This window comes from Pleurodeles waltl, chromosome 6, assembly GCF_031143425.1.
Source record: "Pleurodeles waltl isolate 20211129_DDA chromosome 6, aPleWal1.hap1.20221129, whole genome shotgun sequence".
Lineage (NCBI taxonomy): Eukaryota > Metazoa > Chordata > Amphibia > Caudata > Salamandridae > Pleurodeles > Pleurodeles waltl.
This window is the reverse complement of record NC_090445.1, coordinates 1227133062-1227159912: the sequence shown is the minus strand read 5'-3', so window position 1 is coordinate 1227159912 and position 26851 is coordinate 1227133062. Positions and strand designations below refer to the sequence as shown.

The window sequence follows — 26851 nt, the reverse complement described above, 5'->3', positions numbered from 1 at the left end:
CCCAGCACTCCTTCCTGCGATGCACAGCTTCCGGAGTGTGAGCCTTCTTTTGCAACTCCTTTGTCCCCATGCTGTGGGACTCCTGTGTGTGCTGCCTGGTCTTCTGTGGGCTCTCTAAGTTGCTGAGAGCCCCCTCTGACTCCCTCTCCTGGGTAGAGTCCACCAGTTCCCACCTGGTCTTGGGCAGTGCCATTTTCCACTAACCGTGAGCTTTGCGTGTGCCAAGGCTTGTTGGTGGAATCCAGACTGCAATCATCCATCCAGTGTGGGATATCATTTGCACGAACCAGGAACCCGCATCCATCTTCTTGGGTGCAGTACTGACTGTTGTTCTTCACCAGTGGTTCTTCTTTTGCACCTTGATCCTGGTTAGCAGGGGCTCCTGTCCTCTCTGGATTCTTCTGTGCTTCTTGGACTTAGTCCCATTCTTCCACAGGTCTTTAGGTCCAGGAATCCACCCTTTGTGTCTTGAAGTCTCTTCTGGTTCTTGCATTATCTTCTTTCTCGTGCTCTTGTGTGTTCTAGGAAAGTTACTGTGATTTACTCCTGCTTTCCTGAGCCCAGAGGTGGGTTCTGTTACTTACCTTTGGTGTTTTCTAATACTCCCAGCGCCCCTCTACACACCACACTTGCCTAGGTGCGAAACCGACATTCGCATTCCACTTTCTTAGTATATGGTTTGTTTCCCCTAGGCCCCTTTCTAACCATTGTGATTTTCACTAATTGCACTGTTTTCTAACTGTTTTTATTGCTATTTCTGCATACTAATGTATATAATTGGTGTAATACTTACCTCCTTAGGGAGTATAGTCTCTATCGTATTTTTGGCATTTGTGTCACTAAAAAAAAGTACCTTTATTTTTGCAACACTGAGTATTTTGTTTCATGTGTGTGAGTACTGTGTGACTACAGTGGTATTGCATAAGCTTTGCATGTCTCCTAGATAAGCCTTGGTTGCTCAGCTACAGCTACCTCTAGAGAGCCTGGCTTCTAGACACTGCCTACATTTCACTAATAAGGGATAACTGGACCTGGTATAAGGTGTAAGTAAGTACCATAGGTACCCGCTAAAACCAGGTCAGTCTCCTGCAAACCACAGTACTATATGGGTTACTTTTTACATTTTTCTTGTGATTGGTGACATTGGGTCATCCAGATAACTTGTGAAATGCCTGAAATGTCTTTCTCGATTCCCCTGTTGATGTTTTCCCACTACATTTGATCTTTTATATTTTGATTGAATAAATGCATGAAACCTTCCATTTGCATACTACTTTAATATCATTGTTTATGGGAGTGGTGTTGCATTTTAGGGCACTCTACTTAATCCCTGACACTACGCCACACCAGTTGATGACACATTATTCTCCTTTATACCATTAACTTTGAGCCATGCTGAATAGTAGTCTTACTAGTGTACAGCATGGCTAAAACACATTGGAAAAGGCAATAGAAATTGCATAGGTGAGACCTATTGGCTTTGTCAATGCTTCTTTATAAGGTATGAACTTCAAGGTGACTTGCAATAGCCTTATGAACGCAGGGGGTATTTCACCCCATTTAATACATGGCCACACTACCAACTTTCCCACAAACCACTTAAAACCTTAGTGCATAGCTTCTGTCATTCCAAGCTATTAAAGTAGAGCAGAAGAAAGTAAAGCAACATTCAATTTTTTGTTTTAAACCGCTGCATTAATTATGCTCTGTGACCTGATCTGCTTTTCACCTTGGCTGCTAGCTGAGGCAGAAGGCATGTAATGTCAGAACTCGACTGTAATAAACCTATCATAGCCATTTTCTGATGTCTTTTCTTTATAATCAGTGAATGTCTTTTCTTTATACTCAGTGACTTAGTGCATCACAAATAGCCAATTCTAAAGAAATTACTGACTGCAGTTTATACAGGGATTAAAGAATCCATGTTTATATGGCCTGTAACTCCAAGCGCTTCCTCAGTTGAAATGCTTCTAGTTATGACTGATGTGGAGCTGAGCTTCCCAAGATCACACACAGGAGTTGAAGTGTTATTAGAACTATGGTTTCTAAGTACAGTTTACAACTGTTGTACCTAATCGCTTTTGATATCTCCAGTGCGGTTCTAATTGGCATGAGGCGAGGGGCATGTTGGGTGTGGGGGACAAAGGGTATGTTCTTCCTTTTTACCCTCCTACCTTTATTTGCTTGGTGCATGAAGATGCAAGGTTAATCTACATTACTTTGTGAATGTAAATAACAATAAAAGATACTTTGAGACTGTGAACACATGCCTTCCTTTCTCCCTATTTCACTTCCAATATATTTGATTGTGTATATTATCAGAGCCTGCAGTTCGCAAACAACGAGCGATTTGTATAGGGTTGATTGAAAGTCCCCAATGTTGTCCCTGTCTCTCCCCCCCGAAATGTATTGTCTCCTACACCCCTGCCCCACATGCATGTGTAATGGTTTGTTCGGTGACACAAGGGATGGGAGTTAATAAAGTGGCCCGGCGACTTCCTGCCGGGGTCATAAAAACGGAATACAGTGTACGAGCATTTATATGTGCCCAAGCTTGGAAGCCTGTTTTCGCCGAGGCCCATTGACATGTGGGGCGGCCACCCAATCTCTGATCAAGGTTGCTGCTTGGGGCCCCACAACACTCTTAATCCATCACTTTACCATACATCATACCTTTAAAGTGAGACCTCTTGGCATTGCCAACGCTTGTTTCAACATCTCAACTAGTTAATGATGCAGTTTGCAATTTCTTTGTTCGTGTGTTGTTACCGCTTTTTGTAAAACTACTACATCGCCTGCTAGCCATGACTTATCCCCTTCTTATAAAGTGTGTCCTTCCCGAACCACAAATTGCAATTCATGATTAATATAATCTTAGAACTTGCTAGGTATTTACATGTATCCATTGTCTGACATTTTGCAAAGAGCTTCTAACAGGATATAAGCCCAGGAGTGTTACGTTGCGGCATCACACTCATCCTGCGAATAATTCTGTGAGCAGTACATAAAGGTTACCAAAGTTAACACCTAATCAACACCAGCGTTTTCATCTCTGTTGTATGACTGTTGTTCAAGTGTGTATGTAATTCGGAGCAGAACACCGATTTTGCTAGATGAAAGTAACCTTGTTGCATTTTATTTAAATGATAAATTCTCTTCTCTCAGATTTTTTTATTTTGGCACAATTTTCCCTCTTTTTTCCTTTTTCTTTTTAAAGCAACTCAATGAGCTGCCGCCCCAGCTGAAAACGAAACACAGAATAGACCCAGATGCTATTCCTAGTCCAGTAAGTGCAGTGTGTATCTCCGTGTTGTCCTTGTCTTTCTGTGCACTCGTCTGCATGCCTACTGGTCGAAACTTAACATTTATGTTCATTCTTCACCATTGTCCCACATTACCACAAGCTCCTTAAAGAAACCATTGCCACCATTTTTTTTTTTTAAACATAGCTCATTTTTTCTGGGGGCGATTCCACGAACCCCTGTGCACACCCCACGAAAGGTCACAGTTTGTTCAGTTACTATTACCAAGTTAGTCTCCCACAGCTCCACCCACATTAAATGATTATGGTTTTAGTGTCACTCCCCCCCCCCCCCCCCCCTCCCCATGGGTTTCACGGTTCGAGCCTTTGACATATTTCCTTGCGAACTGTGTAACAAGGCAGTTACAATAATTGTAAAATGATTTGTACACGTCATGTTTGAATGTACTGTTGTAGGTCCCACAATTTTTTTTAAAATGCTGCGTTTAAAGTTGCTAAAACGGCTAGACTTTATGGATCAGTGGAAAAAAGTAGTATAAATCATTCTAAAAATAACGTTTTGAACTCTACTTTGGCTGTGGCATTAAGATTGATGGTATTATTTTGCATGGTGGATATATCTATTGAGAAGATAAAACAATGCTTGTTTCACTACTCCTGTCATCGCATCGTTTGAGCTGCAATATTGAGCATATGGTTTACTTAATCGCAGTGTTGAACTCTCAAACGTTTATGCTTGGGTCTTAGGTTGCACACTTGTCAGTTTGCCTGTAAAAATCCTACTTTACCTTTTTATAAGTGCACATTTTTAGAACCGGGAGTGATAGAGCAAGAATGTTGTGCTCAATACAGAGTAGGCTTTGGGGGTCAGTCTCCCCCAAGCCATTTGCTGGTTTTCATGAGTGAAACCCCCTTCACCCATTGCTTCAGGCATTGTATATCACATCAGTGTATTTTTCATCTCACTGTTACCTGTTGGCTGTTTGTGTGTATCTTTCAGCAGTGGCTGCCGCAAATGTCAAGTTGTGGGTGGTTGGATTGTTGGACTGTTGGGAGAAAGGCCACGTCAGGATGGGGGTAACACTTAAAAAAAAAAACAACAAAAAAACGTTTGTCATTGCACCTCACTGCCTCCTGCCGCCTCTAGCTCTTCTTCTGCTATCCCAGCATTCACTGGGACAAGCACAGACTCCCCAGCAATCCTGGTGCTGCCTTCATGCTAAACCTAGCTTGAAAGCAGTGCCAGGATTGGTCTGAGCGTCTCGGACTGCGCTCAGACACAACCCTGGTGTCTGTGCAGTTTCTCCAGTCCCGCTGTATACACAGCTGGTCTAGAGAAACCTAAGTGCGCATATGTGTTTGGCCGACCTAAGATGGCCAGCCAAACACACATGCACACTTAAGTGCGTGCACTCACCTCCTCCCATGACCCAGCCCCCCTACGAAACACAACTGCAAGCGACTAGAAAGGAAATGGTGTTCCAGCAAAGAGCCTACAGGCCGAACAGCCTTCAAGATGTCCTTCAGCTAATACGACCACCTTCTGAAAGAGACAAAAAGGAGCGCCTTAGCTGACTGCATCGAAGCCAGTGCTAACCACAGCAAAGAACTCTTCAGCATCGTGAGAGTTCTCCTAATCCGCGGCAACCAACATCACCCCTTCTCAAGAACTCTGCTAAACCCTTGTAGACTTCCTCTACAACAAGATCTTCACTCCACCTTCTACAAAAGCTTAAAACCTCAGCCCACCGCATCAAACACCCTCAGCCACCTCGCTTTCGTTGAGGCACACCCAAAACACATGCACACCACCTGGGACCAGATCACCACACAAGCCATCACTGCTATCATGAAATCCCTCCATTTAGGAGCTCCCACGGACCCTTGTCCCCACCAGAACCTTGGGAGCAAGGAATTCATCAAGAAGCTCACCACCATCTTCAACGTAACCGTCACTTCGGCAACCTTCCCCCAAGACTGGAAACGCAGAGGTCAAATCCCTTCACAAACCTTCCGCTGACCACAGCAAACTCAAGAACTACTGTCCCATCACTCTACTCCCTTTCCCCGCTAAAGTCATTGAGAAGGCCATCAACTACCAACACACAGAACAATCTGAGAATCTTCTGGACGCCTCCAAATCTGGATTATGCTCCAACCACAATACTGAAATCGCCTTGCTTGCTGCCACCAATGACATCAAAACCCTCCTGGACTGGGGAGAAACAGGAGCCCTGATCCTCCTTGACCTCTGTGCAGTGTTTGACACCATATCCTACCACACCCGCATCAGGAGGCTTCATCACATTGGAACCCAAGGTAACGCTGTCAAATGGATTACATCCTTCCTCACCTGAAGAACCCAGAGATTCTGCCTGCCACCATTTACCTCAGAACCTAAGAATATCACCTGCGTCAAGTAGAGACTGTCACTCTAGTCAGGATAAGGGAGATACCCGCTCAGATAACTCCTGCTCACCCCCTTGGTAGTTTGGCACAAGCAGTCAGTCTTATCTCAGAAGCAATGTGTAAAGCATTTGCACATAACACAGTAACAAGTGAAAACACTATAAAAGGACACCACACCAGTTTTAGAAAAACCAGCATTCAGAAATAAATATAAGAATTCTACAAGATTTACTCAAAAATACAGTTCCTTGAAGTCAATAGCTCCACCTGGGGATATCATTGCGTTGTGCTCAACAAAACCAACAGTTCAGGCCGGTCGCAGGCCAGCTACGGTGTTGGGCAGACCCCCAAACAGTACCATTGGAATTGCAGGGCGTCCTGATCCTCGTGGTGAGCTTCGGAGAGCGGCATCGCTGTGTCAGTTCTACAGTCAGTGCGGGAGTCATTGAACTCTGGCCTGATGAAGTCAGGAGTGTTGGTGTGGATGGTGTCGGGGCTGCGCTGCGAAACGGGACGATGCAACGTGCAGTGCCCATAGGTCACGGTGCAGGCAGCGGCTTGGTGACTGCGTCCAGCGATGTCTGTGAGACCAGGCTGTGGTGTGAAGGGGGGCATTGTGACGTGCAGTGTCACCAGGTTGCGGTGCTGACAGCGTCGTCGTCGGAGCTGAAGCAATGTCGTCGGTAGGCCCAAGCCAGTGGTGCCGGACGGTGCTTTGTGATCCTCACAAGTGGTATCCACAGACCACAGTGCAGGCAGGGATGCCTGGTGACGACACTGGAGTCGATGGTGCTGGCGTTGGTGGACCAGTGCTGCGGTTCCAGGACGGGACGGTGCTTCGTGTACCTCACGAGAGGTGTCCACAGTGCAGGCAGTGGCGCCAGTGTCAGCAGGAGTGGCGGCATCTGGGAAGCCCAGCCTGCGGTGTGAGCAGGCAATGCGGTAGTGCGGGGCCCACAGGTCGCGGTGCGAGCAGTGGCTCAGTGAAGTCGTCCAATGACTGCGTCAGTGAGGCCAGGGTCACAGTGCAATTCTGTGCGGCGTCAGCAGATCACAGTGCAGGTCAGTGGTGGTGTTGCCGGTGTTGCTGTGGTTTTTCCTCTTAAATAGCACAAAACACAGTTCCCAGTGCTGCAGGTCAAGGAAACTGACGTCTTTGGTGTCCCTGAGACTTCCAGCAGGAGGCAAGCTCTACTCCAAGCGCATGGAGAACTTTCTCAATCAGGATACACAGCAAAGTTCACCCTTTGCACTCTTAAGGCAGAAGCAGCAACTGCAGGCCTATCCACGAAAGCAACACAGCAAAGGGACAGTACTCCTCCTCCAGCTCTTTTCCTTGGCAGAGGTTCCTCTTGATTCCAGAAAGATTCTGAAAGTCTGGGGTTTTGGGTCCAATGCTTATACCTCTTTCTGCCTTTGAAGTTGGCAAAATTCAAAGCAAAGTCTCAAGTGTTTGCAAGATCTTTCCTTGGCCAGGCAAGGCTCCAGACACACACCAGAGGGTTGGTGGAGACTGCATTGTGTGAGGGCAGGCTCAGTCCTTTCAGGTGTAAGTGACCACTCCTCCCTCCACTCTAGCTCAGATGGCTCATTAGGATATGCAGGCTACACCCCAGCTCCCTTTGTGTCACTGTCTAGAGGAGAGGTGTAAACAGCCCCACTGTCAAACTGACCTAGACGGGGGATCCACAAACAGGCAGAGTCACAGAATGGTTTAAGCAAGAAAATGTGTACTTTCTAAAAGTGGCATTTTCAAACTCACAATCTGAAAATCAACTCCACTAAAATATGTATATTTAATTTGTGAGTTCAGAGACCCCAAACTCCATATTTCCATCTGTCCTCAAAGGGAATCTGTGCTTTAAAGTTATTTAAAGGCAGTCCCCATGTTAACCTACGAGGGAAATAGGCCCTGCAACAGTGAAAACTGAATTTGGTAGCATTTCACTGTTAGGACATGTAAAACACACCAGTACCTGTCCTACCTTTTAAATACACTGCACCGTGTCCATGTGCTAACCCTACCTTAAGGGTGCCATACATGTACCAAAAAGGAAGGTTTGGGCTTGCCAGGTCGAATTGACAGTTTAAAACTGCACACACAGACACTGCAGTGGCAGGTCTCAGTCATGTTTACAGGACTACTAATGTGGGTGGCACAACCAGTGCTGCAGGCCCACTAGTAGCATTTGATTTACAGGCCCTGGGCACCTCTTGTGCACTTTACTAGGGACTTACCAGTAAATCAGATATGCCAATCATGGATAAACCAATCAGCAGTGCAATTTATATAGGGAGCAATGCACTTCAGCACTGATTAGCAGTGGTAAAGTGCGCAGAGACAATAAACCAGCAAAAACAGACCTGAAAAAATAAGAGGAAGGCGGTGAAACGTTTAGGGATAACCCTGCAAAAAGGGCCATTTCCAACACCCCCCCTCTCAGCCTAAAGCCAGGGTAGGCCAATCAATACCTTGCTGGACTTCTCTGCTCAGGGCGATAGAACCTTGACAGTGGCCCACTACTGCAGGTGCTCTTGCCAGTTCTACGCCTCTCTGAACCCAGGTTGATCCCTCGGTCAACACTCTCAGGGCCCACTGAACTAACCCTGGGGGGACCCTTCTCATCTGAGGACTCCATCCGTGAGGCACGTAACCGTGCCTTGCTAACAGATGCATTCCAGTAGGCAGACAGTACCACCAGGGCCAACATTGTGATGTGGCCCCTTCCACTCCTGGGGTGTGACTTCAGTTCCCCTCCCAGGGAAAACTCTAGCCACAAGGATAACAACCAACAGGCCATCCTAGGGACTCTAGTCTCTGTGGTTTTGAAGAGTGGGGGGAAGTAACCCCATGTGACGTGCACCCTTTTTCCACTTCACCTCCCACCAGTCCAGAGGTGAATCCTGAGACTGGCAACTCACCTTTGGGTCTGTACCCTCAGGCTGAGCAGGGGACAGGGGTGGACTCTCCCTCCTCTTGTCCCTCTTGCTGGGATCCGGTACTTTCTGCCTTGGAGTGTTAACCCCAAACAAATGAACTGTGAGGGCGCCTCTGGGGACCACCCCTCCCAGTTCCCCTGACACCTGGGGCAACTCATTCCCCAGAAGGCAGTCTATTGGCATCTGGGGACTGATTATGACCTGCCTCTGGGTCACCTGCCCACCCCACTTTAGGGATACCAGGGCTATAGGACGGAAGAAGTCCTGCCCATGGGGTGGTGTCACCCTACACACCTGGCTGGTGTACTTCTCTGGGGAAACAAGCCTTTCCACCATCACTGTCCCTCAGAGCAGTTACTGGGACCCCATTCACTGTTTCCTGGTGAAGGTAACGACTCCCACCCTCAGGGATCACCAACTCTCCCTCTGAGTCAACCTCCCAACTAAGGGATATCATAGCATGGTCTATGACCTGCCACTGGGGGCTACCTCCCCCTAAGGCCACATTAGCCACCTCTGTAGATGTGCCACCAATTTGGGTTGTCTTAGGACAGATAGAGTCCCCTTTCATGTGTCCTAACTGGGAACACTCAAAGCACCGGGTTTGAAAATGGGGTGCCCTGGGCCACTGCCTACCAGAACCTCCCTCTTTCCTGTCAGAAAGGACCTGGGACCCTTTGTCTCCCTCCTTATCCTGGGACTTGTCTGTGTCTCCCTTGACTTCCCTCTCCTTCTTTTGGGAACCCTGCCCACCTTTGGGGGAGTCTCCCCCATAAACCTTCTTGTGGACCCTGGTACTCACCCAGCGGTCCGCCCTCCATAGCAGGCTTCCTGGGGTAAGTCAGCTTACTATCAGTCAAGTGCTGGCACAGCTCTGCAAAACAAAGACAAGTGCTCCCACGCAATTAAGTTGTACAGCCCCTGAAAATCTGTCACAATACCTCCCTTCACCCAACCATCCATTGCTCTGCAGAAGGAATCTACACATTCTAACCATGTCTGGGAATCAGTCTTCTTAGTCTGCCTAAACAGATCCCTGTACTTGTCAGGAGTGAGACCATACCGAGTGAGAAGTTCCTCCATGTCAGCGTAGGTGAGGTTGTACCCCTTACCCAAAGCTAGCAAACTGTCCCTCCCCTCCTCTGTGAAGTGGTTCCACAATCCTGCTCCCCAATTCTTTTCAGGGACCCCATTCATGTGGATGGATGCCTCACAACCCAAAACCACCTCTGTATGTTGTCTCCCTTCTCGTATTCTCACCCTCTGTTCTTAGGAATGTGCACAATTCTATCTGACTGCACTGAAGAATTGCTGCCACCATCATTGCTGGATCTACTCCTCTGATCCAGCTCCTTCACTTTAAGCTCATGCTCCAAGAGCATTTTCTTCTCCTCCATTTTCAATCCCTCCAACTCAATCTGGTGCCTCCTGGCTTCTCTTCTGTCCTCCAGCTCCTCTGGAGTCAGGCGTTTAGAACCACCACTGCTTCCTGACCCGGGTGGTACCTCCACCCCTGGCAGCACCTGCACCCTGAGCACATCTTCCCTAGGACTTAGCTCACCGGCCTCCCCAATTGGCTCCTCAGGATGCCCACTGGCAGCTCTGGCTGCTACCTAGGCCCTGAGTGCCTTTTGTAGCTCCTCTTTCTTGGTGAGGCCTCTGACCTGGACTTTGAGGTTTTGCAAACTGCTTTTAGTTCCTTCACGGTATAGGTTTCCACCCTATCCTCCTCAAAGACCACATCCTGGGATGCAACTGATGATGCTCTTGACTGAGACATGATGTCGTTGGAGTTCACTTGAACTTGAGATCAAAAATAGGGCAAGAGGAAAGAAAATCAAAAACAAAAATCGGTATGTGGCATGTAGTGGTCTGCGATATGGTAGTTGTGTACACCAATCGCTGTGGGTCAATTGCAAACGCTAGTCCTATCCTTACAGCTGACAACCAGTGTTAGAAATGGGGTCTCTAGTTGGCAGTCGGTTTGCACCCTGTCCAAGTACGGACCCTTATTCTAGTGGGGATAAGGGAGCTACCCGCTCAGATAACCTCTGCTCACCCCCTTGGTTGATTCGCATGAGCAGTGAGTCTGATCTCAGAAGCAATGTGTAAAGCATTTGCACATAACACACAGTAATACAGTGAAAACACTACAAAAGGACACCACACCAGTTTTAGAAAAATAGCCAATATTTATTTGTGTAAAACAAGACCACAACAAGAAAAACCCAACATACAGTGCTAAAGATATGAATTTTGTAAGATTTATCTTAAAAATACAGATCCTTGATGTCGATAGCTCCACCTAGGACTATCACAGCGTTGTGATCAACAAAACTAATAGTTTAGGCCGGCTGCTGCGTCGCAGGCCAGCTACGGTGTCGAGAAGACCCCCAAACAGTACCTTGGAATTGAAGGGCATCATGATCCTTGCGGTGAGCTCTGTAGAGCGGCGTCGCGGTATCGGTTACGGAGTTGGTGTGGGAGTCGTCTGGCCCTTGAGGTCACACGCGTTGCGGATCGAACTCTGAGCTGATGAAGTCAGGAGCGCTGGCGTGAATGACGTCGGAGCTGCGGTGTGAAGTGGGACGATGTGACCTGCGGTGCCCACAGGTCCCGGTGCAGGGAGCAGCTCGGTGACGGTTTCCAGCGGCGTCTGTGAGACCATGGCTGCAGTGTGAAGCGGGGTGGTGCGACGTGCGGTGTCTACAAGTCATGGTACAGGCAGAGGCTTCGTCGTTGCTGAAACGCTGTTGGTAGGCCCAAGCCATCGGTATGGGACGGTGCTTTGTGACCCTCACGGGCGATGTCCATAGGCCATGGTGCATGCAGGGATGCCTGGTGATGACACTGGAGTCGATGGTGCTGGCGGCAGTAGACCGGGGCTGCGATACGGGATAGGGCGGTGCTTGGTGCTCCTCATGAGCGGTGTTCACAGGCCATGGTGCAGGCAGTAGCGAAGGCATCCGCAGGAGCATCGGGGATGCCCAGGCTGCAGTGTGTGCAGGCAATGCTGGAATGCGGGCCCACAGGTCGGGTGCGAGCAGCAGCTCGGTAAAGTTGTCTGATGACTGCATCGATGAGACCAGGGTCACGTTGCGAAGCAGGGCAGTGCAGCTCCATGCGGCGTCGGCAGGCCACGGTGTGGCCAGTGGCTTCGTTGGCAGCGGTGCAGTGGTTTCTCCTCTTGAACAGCACAAAACACACAGTTCCCAGTGCTGCAGGTCGAAGAAACTGAAGTCTTTGGTGCCCCTGACACTTCCAACAGGAGGCAAGCTCTACTTCTAGCACTTGGAGAACTTTCTCAAGCAGGACACACAGCAAAGTTCACTCTTTTCTAGCAGAAGCAGCAGCTGCAGGCCAGTCAAGCAAAGCAATACAGGAAAGGGACAGTACTCCTCCGTCAACTCTTCTCCTGGGCAGAGGTTCCTTTTGATTCCAGAAAGATTCTGAAACTCTGGGGTTTTGAGTCTTCTCATACCCTGTTCTGCCTTTGAAGTTGGCAAACTTCAAAGCAAAGTCTCAAGTGTTTGCAAGATCATTCCTTGGCCAGGGCAACCCCCAGACACACACCAGAGGGGCAGAGACTGCATTGTGTGAGGGCAGGTACAGTTGTTTCAGGTGTGAACGACCACTCCTCCCTCCCCTCTAGCTCATCAGGATATGCAGGCTACACCCCGCCCCCTTTTGTTTCACTGTCTAGAGAGGTGCAAAACAGCCCAACTGTCAAACTGATCCACACAGACAATCCACAAACAGGCAGAGTCACAGAATGGTGTAAACAAGAAAATACCTACTTTTCTAAAACAGGCACTTTCATACAGACAATTTAAAAACCAACTTCACTAAAAGACGTATTTTAAATTGTGAGTTCAGAGACCCTAAACTCCAAATTTGTATCTGCTCTCAAATGGAATCTGCGCTTTAATGCTATTTAAAGGCAGCCCCCATGTTAACCATTGAGAGAGATAGGCCTTGCACAGTGAAACCGAATTTGGCAGTATGTCACTGTTAGGACATAAAAACACACTGGTATATGTCCTACCTTAAACATACACTGCACCCTGCCCATGGGGCTACCCAAGGCCCCCCTAGGGGTGCCTTACATGTAGTAAAGGGGAAGGATTAGGCCTGGCAAGTGGGTACACTTGCCAAGTCAAATTGGCAGTTTAATACTGCACACAGACACTGCAGTGGCAGGTCTGAGCCATGTTTACAGGGCTACTAATTGTGGGTGGCACAACCAATGCTGCAGGCCCACCAGCAGCATTTGATTTACAGGCCCTGGACACCTCTAGTGCACTTTTCTAGGGACTTATTAGTAAATCAAATATACCAATCATGGATAAACCAATCCACAGTACAATTTATATGGGGAACCCTTGCACTTTAGCAGTGATTAGCAGTGGTAAAGTGTGCAGAGACAATAAACCAGAAAAAACAGACCCGAAAAAGTAAGAGGAAGAAGGCAAAATGTTAGGGGATTACTCTGAAAAAAGGGCCATTTCCAACACCAATGCATTCTGATCAATCAGGATTTATTCAGAGATGACATATGGGGGACAGCACCAAGAAAACTCTCCACCTACTTGAGTTTAGGGGCACAGGGGCAAACCAGTCTCTCCTGGTTACCCTGGATGTGAAAAGGCATTTAACAGGGTGAACTGGGATATCAAATAGAGACTTTTAGTCTCACATTCATTACCTTAGAATATTCCCCAAGCCTCAGACTGGATCTGGAAATATTTGAACATTACATTTGCGCACTGGTAGCTGCTGTTGTTTGTCTTTGCATTGACTCCGGATGTGGCATGAGCGGTACCTATGCAGGTGCCACCCCCAGATGTTGACATCAGTTCTTTTGGTTACACTCCAGTCAGCACGTATCTGGAAGAGCTACCACCAGTCACTTTCTGTTAAAGCATTTTTTGAGAACTTTCTCCTGGTATGGCCCCAAAAATAGATTTTGAACCCTGTGGTGCTTATCACAGGTACATGTCATTGGCATATCCATTCTTAGGTTTTTTGTGGTGCTGAAAGCAGGTCTGACTCCAGGCCCCTGAGTGCTGCTGCACCATGAATCTAAAGGCACTGTGGCAACACTTCCGAAAGCTCCTTGCCACCCAATGACACTGCAACGTTCTTGATTCTGTTTGTGCTGAAGGTCCCGGGACTGGTTGTGGAGCCTTGCTCAATAATCATTGTTGCAGTTGAAATCCTCCGTGACATCCCACAAGCGCAAGAAGTCGAAGCGTTCTAGATATCTTTGGCAAGAGGAGGTTTTCTTCACCCAGGCTAACACTGGTTGGTGACCACTGCATGCCATATGGACTCTCTCCCTACCCCTCCCTCTCTCCTTCTTACCTTCGGTCTCCCACTTCTCTCCCCAGTGCTGCCTGTGATCTTGGAGAAGGCCAGAGCCATACTCACTCAAGCCAAATCAGATGGGTGAAAGTTCACCATCACATATGGGCAGGGCATGACTGACTTGCTGGGCAGAGCAATTGCATTATCTGTGGCCCTTCAAAGTCATGCCTGGTTGAGAACCACTGGCTTTTCAGGGTATATCCAAGCTTTCCTCGTATACATACCTTTTGATGGTTCTCGCCTTTTTGAAGAAAAGGCAGACTCGGCGATGGAGCACTTTAAAGAGAGCAGAGCTACAGGCAGGTCTTTAGGCCTCTCCATGGCTCCCTGCCAATACCAGCCTGCCCTTCTCTCCTTCCAGGGCTACAGGAGGGTCTACCAACAGCGTCCTTTCTTGTCTAGCCACCAAGAGCAACAGGGTTCCCAGTCTATTTGAGGCTTTGAATACAGTTTCTACAAACCACAGGGAAAGACCTTTCAGAGGTCAGGCCAGTCAACCTTCCCCAGCAGCTATAGTCTCATAATCCCTTTAAATCTCCCTTATACCAGCATGGGTTCCATTGAGGGGCAGGATCCGCCATTACCTGCCCACTAGCATTGCATAACAATGGACAAGTGAGTTCTCCGAATCTTCCAGCAGGGCCACTCCATCCCATTTCTAGAAATCCCCATCAGGCCACCCACTAACGACTGGCTGACAGAGGACCATCTCCTTCTCCGCTAGGAAGTGTTGTCCCTTTTCGTCAGAGAGGCCATCCAGACTGTGTGGACATCAGAAAAAGGTTGTGGTAGCTATTCCAGCTACTTTCTGGTGTTCAAAAGTGATGGAGGCCTCCATCGTGTTCTAGAAGTGGCCATCTCAATCTCTTCCTGAAGTAAGAAGTTCAAGGCGCTCCCCTTAGCACAGGTTGTGTCTGCCCTGGATCCTAGAGACTGGATGATAGCGTTGGATTTTCAGGACAAATCCTGCCTGCCCTCAGACGTCACCGTCACCTTGGGTCCCCGTGGGCCAAACATCTTTTCATGTTGCTGTACTCCTCTTTGGCCTTACAAACACCCCGCTGGTGTTCCCCAAGACGATGACAGCTGTTGCAGCACAGCTGTAGAGGTCAGTGGTTACAATCTTCTCCCTACCTCGATGAGTGGCTGTTAAAGACTGCCTCATCCCAGGCTGTAGTCTCCCACCTCCAGACTACAGCATACCTCCTTCACTTTCTGGGGTTCACTAGATATGTGCCAAAGTCACACCTGACTCCCTATCAGATGCTCCTTTTCATCCGAGCTGTTCTGGACACAATACAGTTTCGGGCCTATCCTCCCAAAAGGAGAGTCCAGGTTATTTGGGCTATGATTCCGATGTTTCAGCCTCTATTGTGGATTTCAGTGATACTGACTCTGAGGCTTTTGGGCCTCATGCCCTCCTGAATCCTGTTAGTAACATGCCCATTTGCATATACAGGCTCTGCAGTGGGATCTGAAGTTCCAGTGGGCACAGCATCATGGAATCTCTCCAAACTGGTTCGGATCTCGAAGGGAACTAAAAACAAACTTGTAGTGGTGGCTGACAAACCTTGATTGGGTCAAAGGCAGACCCCCTTCCTTTCCCAACCAGAGCTGACTGTAGTGACAGATGCGTCACTGCTGGGCTGGGGCAGCCAATTGAGAGAGACTGAAATCAGAGGACTATGGTCTTTGGTGGAGTCTGGGCCAGCATCAAAGTGTTGGAGCTTAAGTCAATTTGGTTGGTATTGAAAGACTTTCTTCTTTTGGGTGAGGGAGGCTAGTTCAGTAGTTCACGGACAGCAGCACTGCTATGTGGTACTGCAACAAACAGGGTGTTGTGGAGCCTTTGCCAAGAGGACCTGTGCCTCTGGACATGGCTGGAAAGCGATGCCATTTTCCTGCTCGTTCAACACCTGACAGGCTCTTTGAATGGAAAAACAGACAATCTCAGCCATCGATGCCTTGCAGCTCACAAATGGTTTCTCCACCCAGAGGTGTTGCAAGGTCTCTTTCAAAACTGAGGAGAACCTTGGTTACATTTGTTCCCCACCGCAGAGAACTCAGAATGTCAGCACTAATGCATGATGGAGTTTTCAAGGTCAATCATGTTAGGAGACAGTTCATCTCCAGGGGAGCTCGGGCCGCCTGTGCGCCTTTCTTTCCATGTACCACTCTTGCCCACAGTTCTCAAGAATATCAGCAACAACTGGCTCCAAGTCATGCTTGTGGTTCTGAATTGGCACTGAGAGTATGCTATCCCGAACTCCTGAGTCTGAGCATCGGTCCTTCGATCTGACTGCCCCTTCAAAAGGACCTTCTGTTGCAGCAACAGAGCATGGTCTTGCGCCGGAACCTGTGTATTCTCTGCCTTTGTGTGGAGATTGAGGGGCGACAGCTGAAGCCTTTCAACCTGCCTGCCAAAGTCTGTGATGTTCTGGCAGCCAGGCATCGATCAAATCAGTAAATGTTTGCTGTTGGGCCAAGTTTGTGACTTGCTGTGAATGCAAGAATATTGACTCTTTCTGCAAACCTCTAAGTTTTGTTCTTTGTCTGGCCCAGCAGTGCTCTGCCTGCTCTGGGCCAAACCAACACTGTTCATGCACGCTCATCCACCAGAGCCAAGGTAACGACCACTGGTTTAGCTTGCAGAATCGGTGTCCTGGACATCTTCAGGCAGCAATGTGGGTGTCACTGCACATGTTCACCAAATATTACTGTCTAGACAGTCAGGTCTAGTGTGATCTGCTTTTAGCCCGTTTGGCCCTTGCACTGCTTTTTGGTCCAATCTGCTTGCAGCCTGACCTCTGGGTAAATATAGCTTGGGTATCTTTTCTAAGCTCTATCAGATGAATAAGTTACTTACCTTTAGTAGCGCTTTATCTGGCATAGAGACTATCTACCTTAACAAATCTCCCGTCCTCCCCAGTTTGCAAACTGATTTCTGTATAGGGTTACGGTTTTGATGCCCTTAGCATCGCACACAAGTGTATTATAATTTTTGGTGGCTCCATGCTTCTGGCGTGGAAAGTTGTAAAAGGAAACTGATGTCACCATCCTGGGGTGGTGGCTATATATAGGCACCACGCATGTCACGTCCGGCGCAGAAGTGGAGACAATGCCACCTACCAGTACGCAGAGGTACTGTTCAAAGGTTTCCAGATCGAGTCTAAGACCTGGGGAATATTCTAAGGTAAGAAGCCTGCAGCTAGATGGATTTCCTACCAAATAAGGTGTACCAAAGGTAAGTTATGTGAACTTTATGAATGACACTCTGAAGGCAATGGGGGTTTGGTGACCATTTTCTCACTTGCTGATGGCGGGCTACCACTGCTCCAAAGGAGGTAACCGGGATAACTGGTACTACTGCCACTGGGTGGCTATTGAAAGGGATACGAGGTGATGCTTCCTGCAGTTACGTTTTTCTTGGAGCCATTATTAGCTTAACCAGGTCAATCCTTATAATAAAGGTATCAGGTTTGTCACTCAGGGTATCAAACTCACCATGTTTGCCAATGACATCCTGATTTCGATTACTGACCAACTTAGTTTACTCTTGCAGGTTATGGCTAAGCTGGAGGCTTCCTGAGTGGTTTGGGCTTTAAAATTAGTGTCACTAATTTAGAAATTCTAAACATCTCAACCCTTTAGACCCATAAGGGAGAAATTGGAGAACTAGAACCTTTTGCGGTGGGCAACCACCAGTATAGATCATCTGGGCCTAGCCCTCACCCCTACCCTGGCCAAAGCAGAATAATTAAATCTTCGGAGGCTGAGGAGGGGGTGCATCGGCAGATCTATTATCTGGAAACAAAAAAAGCTATATGTTCTGGGCAGACTAGTGGCAAATAAGATGACCATATAACCTAGGATTCTATAGCTCTTTCAAACCTTGTCCCTCCCCATACCAAGGGAATATAGAGGGAGCCTGCAAACCTTGTGGCAAGGCATTCATCTAGCAGGTCGGGACTGAGCGGGTAGCAAAGCAGCAATATTCGCTACAACCGTGACAGGTTGGGCACCCCAGATCTACTTTAAGTCACCACGAGGCAGCACACCTATGTTACCAGATACCTTGGACAACTTAGAAAGAGTGGTATATGATGGACAATTCAGTGGCAACGGGCCCATCTGGGAAATCTCATGGCTAACTGAAAGCGCACCAAGACATTATATAAATCCCCAGTTACAGTTGCCCTACTGGGGGTCGGGAATCTGGTTGCTGCCAAACAAAAGCTTACTTACTTCCTGATTTACTCCATTATGGCACAGTACAGAGTTCACAGCAGGTCTGAACAGGGCCTTGCACCAACACTGGTTGAAAAGTGGGTGTAAGACCCTTAGGACAGGTTTGGTTAAGGTACAGTTTAAAAAGAAAAAAAAAGTGCTACCAAAATATGAATACTACCAATATGTACAATTACGTCTTTGGCTGCTAGTTCCTGCAATCAAGCGGGCAGCTACTGGACCATTGACACTCCACCCTCAATAATTCCATTACATTGCAAGTGTTTAGTTTGTCACCCTTTTGTGGATCTCATCCACAGACCTCTTTAGAACTATTGTGTCCAGTATAGTCTTAGAATGGGCTTTGTGTTGCCCCTCTGATCATGATTTGACGGCTTTTCTCCCCATTCTTTAGTTTGTCCCACTCAGGAAGCATTTCAGTTTTACCAGATTTTAACTGATCTGTATCCTTCCACTTTTGATGTTGGACCTTGCATTGCGGTGAATGAGGGACTATTTTTCTTCCCCTTTCTCTGCTCTCCTCCCGCACCTCTTGCTCTCTTTATTTTATTGCTCTTCCCCAGTGCGTTGTTTGCCCAAGGCAAGGACTCCACTCCTCACAACTGTATCAATGGGTGGTCATATTTTTCAAAGTTTTTAAACCAGTGGGCATCTTGATATTCTTTTTTCTGTTGCTTTATTAATGCAAGATAGCTGCTATTTGTCCTTGCGGCCCTCCTGTATTTTGTTTTCCTCAGCAGTAATGTTGGCCATGGTTAGTTCCCTTAGGATCCCTCTGTTTTATGTTGTGGGGGTGCTTCTCCTGCCTGGTATACTTTCTGAAGGTATTGTGCCAATGTCTGTAAAGTATCTGTCCTTTGTGTCACCAACCTCCCCCATCATTCAAAATTTGTTGGATTGATGGGTTATCTCTCCTGCTTCAACAGCCACACCAAAATTTGACTTGATTTGTCTTCTTTCCTATAGAGGCGTTGGGAATGGAGGGTATGTTTATCTAGGCTGGTCCTAGTCTCCTGTAATTGCCGCTTTGTGTGTACAATCAAGCTCCTATTCTCAGCAGAGTGGGTCTCTGTCTCTTGGAGTCGTGTTAGTGTCTGCTCCCTTTTCTGTATGTCTGCTATAAGCTGTCTCCGCACCCGCAATTCATCCCTATGTATTTCCCTCTCATGACAGCTTTTGCCACCTCCCACACTGGCTCTAGAGTCAGTCCTGCACCAATTACCCTGGAGATACTGCTGAAGCTCCTCGCCTATCGCTTCTCTGCTTACTGTGTCTGTAAGGATATTGGGAGGCATGCGCTAGGATCACTCCAAGACAGTCAGATTTTTGCCCAAGGACATGAGTACCGGTTCCTGATCTCCTAGGTATCTCCCCATATGTGAAACTGTCTGAAGGGTCTCAGAATATAGTCCCGCCTTGAGCATTCTGTTGAGTCTACTAAATGTATTGTGTGTCAGAAAGTGACAGCTATAACCCCGGATTAGAGGGTGGAGAGTCCACCAACAGCCTATGAACCCTAATTTTTGCATCACCTGTTGAAGGGGGTTCGTCAGGTGTGACTTAGTGCCAGAATGCATCTTCCAAGGTGCCCGTCCCATTCAAGGATAACTCACTCCCCCTGCCCTCCCAGAGATGCTGGCCAAAAGAGTCATCATGAGGAAGTGAACAAGTCGTAATATAAACATAGCATTTTGATGTATAGGAGCTCTGATATTCCCCCCCCCCCCTCCCTTCAACTAGTAAGGCCCAATGGAGGCCTATCACCCAAAGGTGTTGCGTCCCGCGGGGAGTCTAATAGCTCCCCCTTGGTTTCCACTGCTTCTTGGTCCACGACGCGTCCACTGCCTACTCCATCTTGATGTAGCGGAGCCCAATCGGTTCCTGGTCTCACCCCAGAGTCGTGAGGGCTCACTGCCTTACTGGGAGCAATTGTTCCGTGACCTTTCTATTCCTTGGCATCTTAGCCCACATCTCCAGCCACTGCCACACCTCATCTGAAGACTCGAAAAAAATAGATTTACAGCAGTAAATCACCCTCAGTTTGGCCTGATAGAGTAACATGTATTTGAGTCCCATGGTGTGTAATTTGGCTTTAACTTCCAGGAAGTTCTTTTTGTTTTCCTGAACCTTGGTTTCTCATGCCACCCACAGGATACTGTCTCTGTCCTTAGTTAAGGAAGCAGGCTATTATTGCCCGAGGTGTCGCCCCAATGCACCCTTTCGACTGCAAAGAGTAGTGACAGTCCTGTAGGGTGGAGCGTGTCCCAGGTGCAGCGCTCTAGGAAAAGTTAAGTCGCATTCCCCCCTCTGCGTTCCAGAAAGCCTAACAGGCATAGATTGTTGCGGAGCGATCTCCCTTCCGCATCTTCCACCCTGAGCTCTAATTTGTTGGTCTTGGAATTGACAGTGGCCATCTGTTGTTTGAGCGTGGTGAACTTTGACTGCAAATCCATAATCGTTCCCTCTGCAGCGCGTACTTTAGCAAATAACTTTCTCAAATCTGCAGGCAGAAGATTTATCTCTATGGCCACAGTCTCTATTTTGTTCTCCAAGGCCACGTGGGAGCCCTGCATTGCTTCCAGAAGATCTGCTCGAGAGGGCTTCTCTGCATCCGATTCCATGGGTTCGTCTTTCCGTCCACTGCACTTTCTTGTTTGCCACAGGAGTCGCCACTGCCTGCTGGTCCATTGTGTTTCCCTGGATGGGGCCACACTGACTGTACTTGCCCATGGTGAACCAGGGGGTGATCCACCCCTGTTTGTAGTGTTCCTTTCCGTCTTCCAACAGCCTCAGCCCTCCGGTACCAGGCTTCATTAATCAATAGTGCATCCCAGGCTGTCGGATCACATGCAGTGGGGGGGGGGGGGGGGGCTCTGTCCTTGGTGCAGGGATAAAATGATGTCAGGCCCTTCTCACTCTCCCCATATAGCGTCAGCTTGGGCTGTGCAGCACTCAGCAGAGCCACGCCCATTGCGCTCGCGTCCTTCCACTATCAGGCAGAACTTATCATTTGCCGGTTGCATGCAGCCCAGAGCCTGCTCCACCTCGTTTCCCTTCTTTGCCTCCTCCAGCTACACGGTCGCAGGTCCGCAGTTGCAGCCGGGCAACAATCGTATGTAGCTTCAGTGCAGCCCGGCGGTGTAATCCCAGTAAGGAGCCAGGCTTCCTGTCCCACACATAGCTCCCCAGACAGCTCTGTTGGCGCATCGGCAGGTTGCCCCAGGTCACAGCTCTGACTGATGTGCCGTTTGTCTCTGCTCACGCCCGGCCCCCCCTCACCTGTAGCGCGAGCAGTGTGGCTAGTGGCTCCGTCTTTGCTCTGCCTGATGGGACATCCACCTCGCACCCGATCTTCTCCCGGACATACACGCTGCAGACCTCCTCCTCTGCTCCATCAGCCGCGATCACTTTTGTAAGCCTCCAGGCCCTTTGCCACACACCGGCTGGGGCACAAAGGTTCAGTACCCAGTGCCCAGCGGCGATTCATTAAGGGGCGAGAGGTGCAGACAATTCCCCCCCCCCGTCTGTTTCTTCCTGATAAGGCACTGCTGGATTGCAGGATTATGTGGGACGGCTGCAGCGCTTCTTAGAAGTATGTGCTGATGGCCATCTTGGGTACCCCCAGTTTTGTGTAGTTTAAGTGAGGGAATTCACTGCATTCCGACACTAATAATTATTTCGGAATGATTTTAATTGTATAGTTTGCAGCGATGGTGGAGCAAATGGACAAAGCATAATGGTAGTAGAACATTGGTTGTGTTGACTGGAATCGCTAAAGCCAAGAGGTGGACACACAGTACAGGGCATCACAGAGCCCAAAATTAGGCTAAAAAGATGTTGGCCTGTGGAAAGTTTAACTTGGATATGCTGCCCTGAAAGGGAAGCTTTAAAATAAATTCCTGAAAGAGGAAATTATCTGCCACTATTAATGACTATCTAAAACACAGCTGAGTTTTCAGTGCGTTGCCACTCATAACATTGTGAGATGTTCTTCCTGATAACAAATGGCATTACAATCACTTCTAGCACAACATAGAATTGAAGATGCAGCCATCACCAAATTTAATTTAACCTGTAACATCTTGTTAAAAACGATTGTGGAGCTGAGATCCTGAAATTTTTTTGGGAAGAAAGGGAACGATTTCAGATGGATCATGCATCAGGGTCCAGAACAGCAACAGCATATTCATGTGCCTTACCTGCAGAAGGAAGTGCAGCAGCTCTTCCGCAATGGAAGATGTTAAGCCGGTCTAATTTTATCACTGTCACCAAGCCACCCCCATGGAAGCAAGCATAACCAAGCCATTTATCACAAAGGCAGAACATCAAAACAGAAACGAATGCTAACGTTGTGCAGAATGGCTTTGAAATCTGTGCTGCTATTCACACCCAATATTCCTGCAATGGTTTCAAAACTTCATTGTAGATTGACTCATTAAGTTTCGACCCTACTGGTAAAAAAGCTGATTGAGAAAGTCTCAGAACATCAAAGGAATTCCTTCTCTATTTCTCGGTCAAAAAGAAAAGGCTGAACAGGAATTCCTGCTGTTTATTTAATCCTCGCCTCCAAATCCAGACATAGAATGAGTATTTTGAATTTCATGAAGCTTGTCAGACACCAGGGCTGTTCAAAGTTGCCAAAGAGAGACCGGTAGTGTGCATTGATACACAAGTTGCCTTTTTTTCTTATTCAAATAATTTGGAAAAAGTGTTCTGTTAATCTCAAGATTGGAGAGAAACACAGACCCTGTTGTCGTGTTCTTCAAACATGTGGCAATGGTAGCCTCCTTCTATGATTGAATGAAATGAATTTCCCAGCAGATTGTGGCTTGAGACCTTCAGGCAGTGGTACATCCGAAATGCACTCTGATAAATCTATTTGCCAAGTCCAGCAAAGAGTGATATTTGAACATGATCCTGGACAGGAGGATTGCTGCTTGTCCTTTAGAGACTGTATGCACATCGTCTTTGCACATCAAGTGACAGCTTCTTAAGTAGACCTTTTGTCCAGCTGTCACAGAGATCCAATGCCTCAGCCTAGCATCTCTTAATTTAACTTCATGGCTTCGAAGAACAACCAGTTAAATCTTCTGGAAGAACGTGTCTATTTTGAAAGCTCCCTCCCACAAAATGTACAAGTGTAAGAACCTCTTTATAAGGTGAAGCATGTTGCTATGAGAGCCTTTCAGGACGTACTACCTTAAGTGTTTTATTTGACAAACTCAGTCCTTACATTTTCTTCTATAAAAAAGTAAAGTAAATTTAGATATCATCCTAGGCATTTTTAAACTCTCCCAGTCATATATTTCCTGTCCAGTCTTATAAATGTGTTGAATCAGTGAGGGTATCTTGTGGTGCCTGGGAATTAATTTTACAGTTGTCCCACGTTAATGGGTTCACCTTTCAAACCTGTGACTTTTTGGACCTGCATCTTTCTTTTAAAAATGTGCCTTCTTGGTGGACATGTGTGGAGTGAGTTAAATGCAGGTTGTATGTTTCCATGAGCTTTACTCAAGTTCCATTGTCACAAGGTCTCCTTGGGAAATAATCCTTTAAAGCGAAATCTTTCTTAATTTTCATGTTAACCACAGACTGTCAACTTACTTCCTAAAGGCAAGATCACATAATTCTAAGTATGTCTTAAGGTACCATTGCAAATTGTTTAAGACAAGCAAACGCAGGTATGTGCAACTTAATTGATAGTTCTATAGACCGAGATTTAGTGCATTTGACACTTTTAATTACTATTTTGATAGTACTCTACCTTAATGCATGTTATAAAAAGGTGAGCAGGCCTATTTTTATAATCTAGCAGCTCATTCTGCACGAGGGAAGTTACCACAATAGTCACATCCCATGAAATGTAGAATGGCTACTTGTAGGTTGTTTCATATATTTAACACGCACAATTGTAGCTTGGTAGCCAGACATTGTCTTGAAATTGGAGATTTGATCACTACTGACAGTCTCTTCCTTACAGAAATGTAGCTTACACACACTTCAAAACCAGTCCAATGTTTTCACCTACCAGCACATTACAGTATATTTTGAGAGGGGAAAAGGCTGAGGTATTGCCCAATCCACAGATAAGTGAGGGTGATTTGCGAGGGGCGTATAAGTTGGGATAAAATGAACTGAATTCAGAAAGTACATGCTCAGCTTCAAATACATCCCTGCCAAATGTCCTCATTCAGCATGTACAATGTCACCATGCTGAAACAAAGTTTTGTAGAGCTAGTGGACCAACGCCCTCAACACCTCCCACCTCAACCAACCTTGAACAGACTGTCAAGAACTTATCGGCCTTATTCAGTGATTGCGTTGACAGTCCCCCCCCCCCCCCCCCCCCCCCCCCCAGTCAAACCCAAGCGATCCACCAAGCTAGGCAGCTGGTACTCCACGGAAAACAGAGCCACGAAACACAACTGCAAGCAACTAGAAAGGAAATGGTGCTCCAGCAAAGAGCCTGCAGACTGAACAGCCTTCAAGACACCTTTCAGCTTATACCACTAGCTCCTAAAGGAGACAAAAAGGAGCGCCTTAGCTGACTGCATCGAAGCCAGTGCTAACAACAGCAAAGAACTCTTCAACATTGTGAGAGTTCTCCTACTCCGCAGCCACCAACATCACCCCTTCTCAAGAACTCTGCTATACCCTTGTGGATTCCTCTACGACAAGATCTCCACCTTCTACAAAAACTTCAAACCCACCACCTCAAACATCCTCATCCAACTCGTTTCAGCTAAGGCAAACTCAGACCACCTGCACACCAGCTCACTGCACAAAACATCACTGCCATCATGAAATCCATCCATTTAGGCGCTCCCTTGGAGCCTTATCCCCACCACAATCTTGGAAGCAAAAAATTCAGCAAGAAGCACACCACCATCTTAAACCATCTGCCACTTTCCCCGAGGACTGGATACACAGAAGTGAAATCCCTTCATAAGAAACGTTCCACCGACCACAGCAAACTCGAGAACTACAGTCCCATCTCTCTACTCCCTTTCCCTGCTAAAGTCATCGAGAAGGCCATCAACTGTCAAAACACAGAACACTTGGAGAACAACAGTCTTCTGGACTCCTCCCAATCTGAATTCTGCTCCAACCACAGCACTGAAATCGCTCAGTTCACTGCCACCAGTGACATCAGAACCCTCCTAGAATGGGGAGAAACAGCAGCCCTGATACTCCTTGACCTCTCAGCAGCGTTTGACACCGTATCCACCACACCGGCATCAGGAGGCTTCATCACATTGGAATCTAAGGAAACGCCCTCAAATAGATCACTTCCTTCCTCACCTGAAGAACCTAGAGATTCTGCCTGCCACCATTTACCTCAGAACCTAAGAATATCACCTGCGATGTTCCTCAAGGCTCGTCCCTCAGCCCCACATTGTTCAACACCTACATTGGCCAACATCATCAGCACCCACAGACTAAACATCATATCCTATGCAGATGACACCCAGCTCATCCTTGCGCTAGCAGAAGACTCCCCACCTCAAGGGCCAACTCGCGCAGGTGCATGATGTCGCCAACAGAATGAGCACAAATGTCTAAAACTTCACACCGACAAAAGAGAAGTACTGATCTTTGGGAACATCATCTCCCCGTGGAACAGCTTATGGTGGCCTCCTGAACTATGACCCTCGCCTACGCCCACAGAGCATGCCTGCAACCTTGGCATTATCTTGGACAGCAAGCTCACCATGAAGAACCAGATCGCTGCAGTTTCCTCCGCCTGCTTTCTTATTCTTTGCATGCTTCGTAAGATCTTCAGATGGCTCCCCGTCAACACCAGATGAACAGTCACTCCAGCTCTTATCACTAACTGGCTGGACTATGGATATGCGTTTTATGTTGGGATCTCCACGCACCTACTGAAGAGACTGCAGACCATAAAGAACGCAGAGGCCAGATTCATCCTCAACCACTCCAGAAGGAACCTCATCATCCCCCTCCTCCAGAAGCTCCACTGGCTCCTCATTCAGAATAGATGTCAATTCAAGATGTTGATCCACACCTGCACAGCCTACCACAACCAAGAACCAGCTTACATGAACCACCCAAAAAACCTCCATCAATCCCCCAGACTCCTGTGCTCTGCTTCATTACCCTTTCCCTCACACAACCACCCCTCCCACCTCCATGAAGCAGCAGTGAAGGACGCTTCTTCTCCCATCTCGCTGCAAAGGCCTGGAACAATCTCCCCATGCAACTCAGGACCTCAACTTCTCTTCAGGAATTCAGGAAATAACTCAATACCTTGCTGTTCAACTGAACCCCCTGGAAACAGCCGGGATACCCACATGGGTGCTTAGCTGCACAAGGGCAACAAGTTTTTATGTTTACTTTGTCCTTGGGACAAGTAGGCCCAACCCTCTGCAGCACAAACCCTTTGGTTGCCTGTTTACAGAGAGTGGAACTCTCTGCAGTTGAGATAATGGGTTTCCAAAAGATAATGCTGTTCGAACTTGTATTTATGGTTCATTATTTGAAAGCCTTCATTATTAGGGTGAGTGCTGTAAATAAATGTTTTAAGGTCACACTTCACTACCGACGTTGGTTCCAGTACAAAAAAAACAAAAACGTGTATACACATGTTTGAAAAGTTTAGGCTAT

At 47.5% G+C, this 26851-nt stretch overlaps 1 protein-coding gene across 2 annotated transcripts in view; it reads left to right on the top strand.

The window, feature by feature from the left end:
* The window catches only part of SEC24C (SEC24 homolog C, COPII coat complex component), a 1280009-nt gene that overhangs the window by 237236 nt on the left and 1015922 nt on the right, over positions 1-26851 (top strand). Inside the window, exon 7 of one of the 2 annotated variants that reach the window (XM_069240541.1) lies at positions 3218-3286. The exons of the other annotated variant lie outside the window; for it this stretch is intronic. Coding sequence (XP_069096642.1) covers positions 3218-3286 — 69 coding nt within the window. The remainder of the gene's footprint in view (positions 1-3217; positions 3287-26851) is intronic. 2 annotated transcript variants of the gene reach the window in all.